Source organism: Octopus bimaculoides, chromosome 1 (assembly GCF_001194135.2).
Source record: "Octopus bimaculoides isolate UCB-OBI-ISO-001 chromosome 1, ASM119413v2, whole genome shotgun sequence".
Lineage (NCBI taxonomy): Eukaryota > Metazoa > Mollusca > Cephalopoda > Octopoda > Octopodidae > Octopus > Octopus bimaculoides.
In genome coordinates, this window is record NC_068981.1 from 198,418,197 (window position 1) to 198,428,409 (window position 10,213).

The 10,213-nt window shown below is 39.9% G+C and overlaps 1 protein-coding gene across 1 annotated transcript in view; it reads right to left on the reverse strand.

Moving 5' to 3' along the window:
* LOC106882412 (protein zer-1 homolog) overlaps positions 1-9,714 on the reverse strand; it is a 64,446-nt gene extending 54,732 nt beyond the window's left edge. Inside the window, exons 1-2 of the mRNA XM_052973916.1 lie at positions 9,492-9,714; positions 4,744-5,527 (exon numbers count right to left, since the gene is read on the reverse strand). Of these exons, the coding sequence (XP_052829876.1) occupies positions 4,744-5,507 (764 nt within the window). The 5' untranslated portion in view covers positions 5,508-5,527; positions 9,492-9,714. The remainder of the gene's footprint in view (positions 1-4,743; positions 5,528-9,491) is intronic.
* Positions 9,715-10,213: the final 499 nt, after the last annotated feature.

The following is a 10,213-nucleotide window of genomic DNA, read 5'->3' on the forward strand; positions in this document are numbered from 1 at the left end:
ATATATATGTATGTGTGTGTGTGCGTGTGTATGTTTGTCTCCCCTAACATCGCTTGACAACCGATGCTGGTGTGTTTACGTCCTCGTAACTTAGTGGTTCAGCAAAAGAGACCAATAGAATAAGTACTAGGCTTACAAAGAATAAATCCTGGGGTCAATTTGCTTGACTAAAGGCAGTGCTCCAGCATGGTCGCAGTCAAACGACTGAACGAAATAAAAGACTACACACACTTAATGGTGCAGCCATGGCTGTGTGGTTAACAAGTTCCTGCATTTATGCATGGTTTCTAGTTCAATCCCAATACTAGTTTCCAATTCAGTCCCAGTGTCAGTTTCTTCCACTCTCACTTAGTCTGACCAAAACCTTAGGAATGGGTTTCATGGATGGAAACCAAAAGAAGCCTGTGTTTATGTCTCAATGCCCTGACATTGTGCAATATTTTTAAACAAGCAACAACATTACAAGCAGTGTTGTTTGTTTTCAGTTTCCAACCATACACAAAAAAGAGATACCTTGATTGGAAACAGGTGAGGATTAGCCACAGGAAGAACATCTAATAGAAGGAAACCTGCATCAATGAATTCCATCCGACCCATGCAAGCATCAAAATAATTCAAAACCGATTTCTTCCTACTAGAGAAACTCCCATTAAGCTTTTGAAAACTTAGGACATCAGTGTTCTTTTTGTCTGTTAATTTAATGGTTGTAAATGTAAAAGGTCCCCCAGGGATTTCCTCATTAATTAGCTTGAACCAAGGCGGTGAGATGGCAGAATTGTTAGCATGCTGGACAAAATGCTTAGCAGTATTTCACCTGTCGCTACGTTCTGAGTTCAAATTCCACCAAGGTCAACTTTGCTTTTCATCCTTTCGGGATCGACTAGTCCCCTTCCCTCAAATTTCAGGCCTTATGCCTATAGTAGAAATGATTAAGTAGCTTGAACCAGTTGGATTAGCTTCAATAGAACCCTGATCAAACAGACCCCGAGATAAAAGCTGTCCACTACACTTGTTATGCATCCATTACATAAACATAAGGCAGTTTCCACCAAATCTTTTTCTGCGTCTCAGTACAGCCATTTCTCTCATACTAACAGTATCATGTCTCTAACTTGCTACGATTTTGCTTTTGCCAAATTTACTCTGAGGATGACGCATCCCAGTTTTAGATTTGACATTCAGATCTGGAATTCTTTCTACACAACCAGCTATGATAAGAGCTAGATCATCCATAGTCAAAAGTTTCCATAGGCAGCCAGTCTTAAATGCTTCTGTTATGACTTGTATAACAGGAGGGAATAGAGGACTGAGCTTTAATGGTGATGTGATGTATCACATATCTACACTGGGGTATCTTACCTATTGTAATCTTGTTCGGTCTCCATCGCTGTCTTTTACTTTCTCATGGATCACTCATCCTTTCTCCTACTCACTAAACCATGCCGCTGTTATAAAAGGAATGTTATTTCATGCCTCTGTATTCAATCTTGCTATCATCAGCCCTCCATTACTGTACCTTACTTCCATCACAACATATGCACTTCCAACTACCACCCTTCTTCACTACAAGCTTAGGCAACACTCTTTCCCTCTCTCTCATGTAACACTTCATTGACATTTACCACTCTCACTACCCATCACACTTTGCATACTGTTTTCCTATTCAACCCTGTTACCAACAACCATCATATAGCTGTCAGTGTCTTTTTTTCAGTTACTACCTCCCTTGACATCTCGCTCCTATTGCTCTCTTTCCTCCACATTCAGGCTATCTCTCTTCTTTCACAAGTCACATTTTCAGCCATGTTTTCCTTAACCCTTTCATTACCATGTTTCTTTTGAAATACACTTCCTTTTGTTTCAATCATCATCATCATCGTCGTTTAACGTCCACTTTCCATGCTGGCATGGGTTGGACAGTTCAACTGGGGTCTGGGAAGTTGGGAGGCTGCATCAAGCTCCAGTGTGATCTAGCAGTGTTTCTACAGCCAGATGCCCTGCTTAACGCCAACCACTCCATGAGTGTAGTGGGTGCTTTTTAAGATCTATTTTGAAAATAATGAAGAATCTAGTAAAATAATTTGGTCATCATTAAGCTGGCTTTTGGAACATAAATTAACATGGAATTTTGAGGGAAAGTTTTAATTTAGATCATTGAAAAAAAGAAGTCTATATCAGAGAACCAGTCAAGTTAGTATCAAAAGGAGTTAAAAAAAAAGATAGAAAGTAAAATTAGCAAGATTTGCAGGTGACAAGAGAACCTTTCCAGTGCCAGTGTCCCATTAAAATACGAGTACACTCTGTAAAGTAATTGGTAAACAAATGGAGACTGTTAGGTAACAGAGAAGACTCTTTAGTTTTGATAAAGTGTAAAGTGGTTGGTATTAGGAAGGGCATCTGGCTGTAGAAACCAAACAAGGATTATACAGATGAGTCTACTGGATGTAATTTATTGTAACGCTAGAATTGAAGATGTTATCTTCTCTGTGACAACACTAAAGATTCCTCTCTACATTGTTTCCAGTCTTTCACTGGCAACAGAATGATTGTCTTGTTCTCTGGCAAGACAACAGACAGTTTCCCTCCTTCTTCATTGTCTTCTTTCTTTCCCACACAACAAGGGATGGTAAAATCCCAGTGCTTAGTTGCTACTTGGTTCATTGCCCCCCCCCACCCCAAAAAAAAATGCAAAGCTAACCTCAGCAGAATTTGAACTCAAAACGTAAAGCTGGAATAAATACTGCTAAGCATTTGGTGTGCTAATGATTCTTCCAGCTCACTGACTTAATAGCTGTAAGAAGATTAATTGCAAGGAAACTTAATATCACGATGATGGGTTAGAGAGAGATGCAAATTTAGGTATTAAATACCCACCATCTCCACATTCTATCTCCTAGTTTTGCTGTAGAACAAGGAAGACACCTCCATGCATTCCAGATCACTATTTATATCATCCCATCATTCCTGTCATATACTGCTAACAATATCTAGTGAGAGAAGTATAACTCCCCATCTATAAAACCTGTAACACATCTCAGAATATCATCCCTGTCATTAGTTTCTCCAACCCAGCAGCATTTTGGAATTTGTTGTGATCTTTTTTTTATTTCAATGATGTTGAATCCCTTCACATCCATCTTTATCTAATTCTTCCTTGACTTTCCTTAGTCTCCCTCTTCTACAGGTTCCATCAACTTGGACAATAACTGACACATCCTACTCTTATCTTTTCCATTATCTGACCACAAAATAGAGACCAGCTATAAACATGAAAGGAAAAAAATGGCATTCTGTTGGTTATGATGACAAGGGTTCCAGTTGATCCGATCAATGGAACAGCCTGCTCGTGGAATTAATGTAGAAGTGGCTGAGCACTCCACAGACATGTGTAATTTTTACATAGTTCTCAGGGGGATTCAGCTTGACACAGAATGTGACAAGGCTGATCCTTTGAAATACAGTTACAACTCATTTTTGCCAGGTGAGTGAACTGCAGCGACAAGAAATAAAGTGTCTTGCTCAAGGACACAACGCACTGCCAAGAATTGAACTCATCACCTTATGATTGTGAGCCGAATGCCCAAACCACTGAGCCATGTGCTTTCACACTGACCAGTTGCTGCATCTTTGGAAAAGTTCACAAAATACTCCTCCATAGATTATTATTCTTATCTAATCCCTACTGAAATGGTGTTGACAGCTCAGAGCTGACACATCTTGTGCCATCCCCACTCAGGTACTTCCAACTTATTCACCTCTCCATCCCTCCCCTTCCTAACCCCACACTAACCCCCTATTCCCAGTCCTTTGTCCCTCGTGCAGTTCTTAACTTTGAGCATTGATGATATGAACGTCGGAGGCCATGGGCACTGCCCTTTACTCCAGACTTAACAAAAACAATCCTCAATAATTCAGCCTATATTCACCAGGTGGTTCCCGCCTTTGTTGAGAACCAATCAATAGACTTTGTTCCCCCTGCCCCTTTTACCACTCCTCTAACAACTGCTTCCTCCACTTTGAGCAAATCCCTACATCAAGCTAGCTTTCTCACCAATCACACTGGGCTCTCAGTCCCTAAACCTTGGTTACTAAATATTCCATTCCACATAGAGTTTAAGGATTGTACAACTCTAGTCCTTATTGTTGGATTGCAGAGGGTCATGTGAAGTACACCTATGTTAATGAGATTTCAGGGAGAGCCTCAAACACACCAATATTACCTTCATTCTCACGTAAAGGAGACCTCCATTGCTAGACGAGGCAACACTATTTAACATGTAATCAATCAACAGAGTAATTAAGCAGATGAACAGACAGATAACTTGCTTCCGGCATTAGACTCTGGCCATGCTGGGGCACTGCCTTAAAGAATTTTAGTGAAAAGAATTCAACCCAGTACTTCTTCTATCGGTCTCTTTTGTGAAACTGCTAAGTTGCAAGGACATAAACATACCAACGCTGGTTGTCAAGCAGTGGAAAAGAACAAACACAGACATATACACATATATATATACAATGGGATTCTTTTAGTTTTCACCAACCAAATTCACTCACAAGGCTTTGGTTGGCCTGAAGCTATAACAGAAGACACTTGTCCAAGTTGACAAAGAAAAATTTTGATAGAGGAGCCCAGATTCATTCTAAATCCAGATGATTCTGAAGAAAAAAAAGGGGAAAAAAAAACACCAATAAAACTACCCTCTTCTGTAAAATCCACCCCAATATAAACAGTAAAATACTTACCTTAATCCTTTCACATGTTTGCATATAGAATCTATAATTTTGTCAATTTTGTCTTTGGGTAGATAGACCTGTGCCAGGCTGAGTGACAGCAGCTTGGGTACATTGCTCAAAAAGTCAAAGCACTCTGGTTTCAGCTCACACTGATAAAGATCAAGGAATGTGAGTCGATTCAATGGCATAAGCACTGAATTCAGCAGTAACGGACAACTTTTGAAGCTTACTTTTCTCAAAGAGAGGCATTGTAAATTAGGGCAGTTAAAAATAGTTAGTTTATCATTATGTACAAATTGTTCACCATTGCTCATCTGACACTTTAGTTCACTGAAATAGGACTTCTGATGTAAATCCTTAAATCCAAGTTGCAGTGTTCGCAATGAATAACCTGAGGTATTAAGCATTTCAAATAGCAAACGAGACGGGTCAATGTTCGAACATGACAAAAGGCAGAGATCACTAAGAGTATGTTTCTGAATGTAGGCCAACCCATCATTAGTTACTGAAGTTTGAGAAAGATTAACCTTTGCAAGACGAGTCCGAGAAGGGTCTTCAAAAATGTACAGAATATCATCAGTTAATTCTTCAGGTCGTTCTCGCCATGCTTTCAAAAGTCCTTCACATATTTCCTGTGGCAAGAAAATGCCAGGGCGTAAAGTGTAACGATTACCCTCTGTAATGGTGGCTAATGCCTCTGGATTTTTGACAAAAATATTCAAGCACATTTCCTGAAGAGTGTCAGGAATATTTTGTGGCCAGCCAAATGCCATATCTGCAAAGGCATCCAAAACTGAAAGAAAAAAAAAAGAAAGCAATTAAAATAGTGAAGTTTTAAAAATAAATTTGTAATCAACAATATATAGCATAAAAAAATATTACAAAATGTTGTAAATTATTGCTTAACATAATTCATAATTCATATTTTGGTGTTATGAATAAATAAAACAAATGATAAGAAAAACTTTTAAGATGAAGATTTCAAATTATTTATTGATTCAAGCTGAAAATAACTCAAGACTTTAAAAAAACGTGGATTTTGTCTCCCTCTCAACTCACGTCCAATACTCCTATCATGCTCTCATGTTCTATTACAACTCCTTACCAACAACAATCATGCAGCTGTCCACTTTTATCTCTCTCTCTCTCTCTCTCTCTTTCTTTTCCTTAACTCTCCTCTCTATCACCCCTTCATTCTGGTTCTCTTTCATTACTCTCCTTTCTCATCCTCACTCCTATCAATCTCCCTTCCTTATTCTCCTCTCTATCACCTACACACTACTACCACATTGATTCTCTTCCATTACTTTTTTCTCTTCACTGTTTCTTTGCCAGGAACAATATGACTCTTGAATGGAGAGAAAAGAACAGAAAGAATTCATTTGTCCTGCTAGGGACAAAACAATCTCACTCATGCTGGTGCCACAATAAAATACATCCAGTACACTCTGTAAAGTGGTTGGTATTAGGAAGGGCATCAGACCATAGCCCAAGGGAATATACAAATGAGACATGGTCTCCAACACTTCCAGGATTCTACTTCTGAGTCAAACCATGATGACCCACCCAAGTCATACCAAAAAAGAAGACAAGAATGAGGAGGAATCAAATTGTGTGACAACTCCAAATATAGATTCCCAATTTTTCTATCATTTTAGTTCAGGAGGAGTGTAACATAGGTACTCCAAACTTACTCTTTGTTGAAGGAGAGAAAAGAGATTGGGAATGAGGGAAGGATAATCTGTAGCCTTGAATGGCTGGATGTTTATGAAGCACAAAGTGAAAGAAGAGTTTGATGAAGTGGGAGTTGATGGAATAGAAAAGAGGAAACAAAGCAGTTAGTGGAGTGTGGCATTTTAAAGGAGAGCATCTTGGAAATGAGAGAGAGAGAGAGATCGGGAATGAGGACAGAGATACAGGTGTGCAGCTGCAAAGGAGATACATGGTTACCTGAGCTGAGGGAAGAGCAGGAGGAGAGAGAGAGAGAGAGAGAGAGAGAGAGAGAGTGGGAGACAGCAGGATGGAGAGGGTGGCAAAGTGCTGGCATACTCTCATGGGGCAGGGATCAGAATATAAATAGGATGGTTGAGTAGAGAGAGAGAGAGAGAGAGAAAGATGGTGGCAAAGGTAGGCCTTGGCACTGCCTTTGCTTCAAGGAATTTGAGAAAATTGTCATTATTAACCCCTTTCTTTTTTTATCTCTTTTCCCCTCCATCACAGCCATCCCCACCCTCTCTTCTATAATCTGAGTAACCATTGCTTCACAATCAACATGGCTATCAGTCAGATGACTGATATTTGCAGACGGCATGGTTTTACTTGAAGACCTCCAATGTACACTGAATGGGTTCCCTGCAAAGGAAACTGAGACCTTGGCCCTCTCAATCAAGTCTTCCCAGTTTACTCTGAATGTTGAGGGAACATCACTGAGACAAGTGGGAGAAGTTTAACACGTTGGCTCCCTCACGTCCTGCTGGTAGGTCATGATGGTATGTTAGTGAGTCCTGCCTGACCCACCAACAGGTCGTTTTTTTCAAATTTCTTTCCCATGAGTTTTCTGAGAGCTGGAATGCTCCGATTACTTTGATTTGTGCTTTTGCTACACTAAGAGAACAATTCTTTATAGATTTTCAATATTATTTTTTTTTTAACGATTTTCTTCTGATTTCACCCTGTAATGAGGTAAAATAAAAGAGTGAATTTTATTTGCCATTGAAGCAAAAATAGTTCTTCCTGGAAAAAAATTGGTACATTTTCCAATAGAAACAGAAAGGAATGAAAAATATTTAACTTGCCATGGAAAGCAAAATAATTCTTTTTGAAAAGATTTCAAGATCTTCCAATAAAAAATGCCCCAAATTTTTTTATTGACCGCAGATAGGTTGTGTGGTATCTAAGAATGATATGAACTAGGGTACCATACAACCCCTCCCCCCGCCCAATGGGATGTGGGTATCTAACACTACCTATGTGATTCTTGCCTCACATATGGTATAGTGTAAAAATACTATGCTGCACATGTCAAAATTAATTAAGATGTTGTATTAGGACCTTGAGATAAAACATAAAATGAGGCTCAGGAGCCAAAGTGTTAAGTACTTCAGAGCCATATTCACAAGTGATGGAAGGCAGGCAGCTGAAATAGATGCTAGAATTCCAAATGCCGGTACCATACTGCACCGGTTCCATCATTCAATCCTCAGAAGAGGAGAGGTTGGTAAGAAAGCCAAACTCATTATCCTCTATTTGATTTTCATGCTTATCCTCACTTATGGTCCTGAATGTTGTGGGTAACGAATGAAAGAGAGTGCAATCGCAAATGCAAATGGCCAAAATGGGGTTCCTCTAAAGAATCTTTGAAGTAAGGTCACTCAACAACAAGATGTGTAGCCCAAAGAGGAGGGAATCTGTCCAGGTCGAACCACTTCTCTTCTCATTGAGAGGTCACAGCTCCAGTATTACGGACATGGGATTAAAATGTCACTGAAAAGAATCACAAGGTGAATTCTTCAAGCTGAACCAACCAGACGGAGATCCAGGTGGGAGAGACCAAGAACAAGATGACTGGACAATAATTCCTAGTCTCAGCTGGACATGTTTAGGAACCCAGCCAGAAAAATTTAATGACAATTGCTTCTGATATAACCCTCTGAAGGAAATGATTGAGGGTTCAAACCCAACAACCCTTCCATGAATAGTGGGTGGAGAAGATGGCTGGGTGGATATAGAGGTAAGTGCACAAATGAAAGAAAATGGAACTCAACATGTGTGTGTGAAAGAGAGAGAGAGAGAGAGAGAGAGAGAGAGAGAGAGTATTGTCTGCGCAATAACACTGGGCAGTGGTCGGTAGTGGCATCTAATTGTGTTCTGCATAAACAACATGTGGAATGGTTGTGTGGTTCGCCATGTGAAGATCAGTGGAATGTCTTCCTTTATAAGCAAGAGTTGGCACCAAGGAATGGCACCAGGGCAGAGAAATCTCAGCCAATCCATGCCAAAGGAGGCTGAGACAGAAACAAGAACACTTTGCAATCTTCATAAAAAGGAAAACAAAGGAACAAATATGTAGAAGCAAAAATATTTTAAAAATTTTAAAAGCAAAATGGAAATCCTGTTTCTTCTTAGAATATCAATAAATATGGCGGGGAAGGCATGGCTGGCTGGTAGACAGTTTACTTCCCAATCATATTGTTCCAGTTTCAATCCCACTGCATGACGCCTTGGGCAAGTGTCTTCTACTCTTGCCTCGGGCCAAACAGCTTTGTGAGTGGATTTGGTAGATGGAAACTGAAAGCATGTAATGTGTGTGCATGCATGTGCATGTTTGTGTGTGTGTGTGCTTGTATGTGTGTGTGCATGTGTGTGTATGTGCGTATGTGTGTGCTTGCATGTGTGTGTGCTTGCATGTGTGTGTGTATATGTGTGTGTATGCACATGTTTGTGTGTGTGTGTGTGTGTGTGTGCGTGCAAGCTTGCTTGCATGCGTGTCCCCGCATGAGAACCAGTGCTGATGCGTTTACATCTCCACAACTTAGCAGCTCAGCAAAAGAGACCAACAGAATAAGTTCCAGGTTAAAAAGAAAATAAGCCCTGAGGGGGGCAATTCATTCGACTAAGATTTTTCAAGGCAGTGTGCCCCAGCATGGCCATAGTCTAATGACTGTATCAAGTGGAAAACAAAATGTATGTATGATGCTGTATATACGTTATACATCAATGTATTAATGAAAGTGCTTAGTTATTAATGAAAGTCTTACTTAGCTATGATCAATGCATGTTGAGGAAGAGGAGTCACTCCCAGATGGAACAGTTTAGAATTTAGTATCTTCTGCTGCAAAAGTGTTCTTGCCTCATGGAGATATGAATTCCAATGATATATATATATATATGTATATGTATATATATGTGTGTGTCTATAGATATATAAGTCTAGTTTATGAAATAGATGGCAGTACAAACATTTCAGATGATCTGCCAAACAGCAACCTGTGTCTTTCAACTGTGCAAGAAAATATGGAAACAGAAGAGAAAAGGACTTGTGACCACCACACGTGATTCAACATTATTTGGACACACAGACACACAAAGTAAAGCCAGCATCAACACATGTAGAAACATATGACTGATTAGAAGTGGGGATTAAGAGAAGGAGATTAGCAAATCAGTTAAATATAAAGCACTTAAGACAGTTGCTTATAAGTATATTTAGATTAACAATCAGGATTAGAGCTGAGAATAACAAGTGTGTGTGTGTGTGTGTGTGTGAGTGAATGTTAAGGGCCTAGAGTTTATCAAAGTTTCAAAAGTGTAATGCAGCAAACCATCAGCCATCCACTAGTGAAACGGGGGGGGGGTAGTCTGCCCCAGGTGGCACTTTTAGGTCTGTTGTAGGCAATGTGTGTTTTCTGTGGGGTCCGGGGGGCAGCAAACAGAAGGACCGCCCCAGGTGGCACACACACTCACTCTAGCTACGCTACTG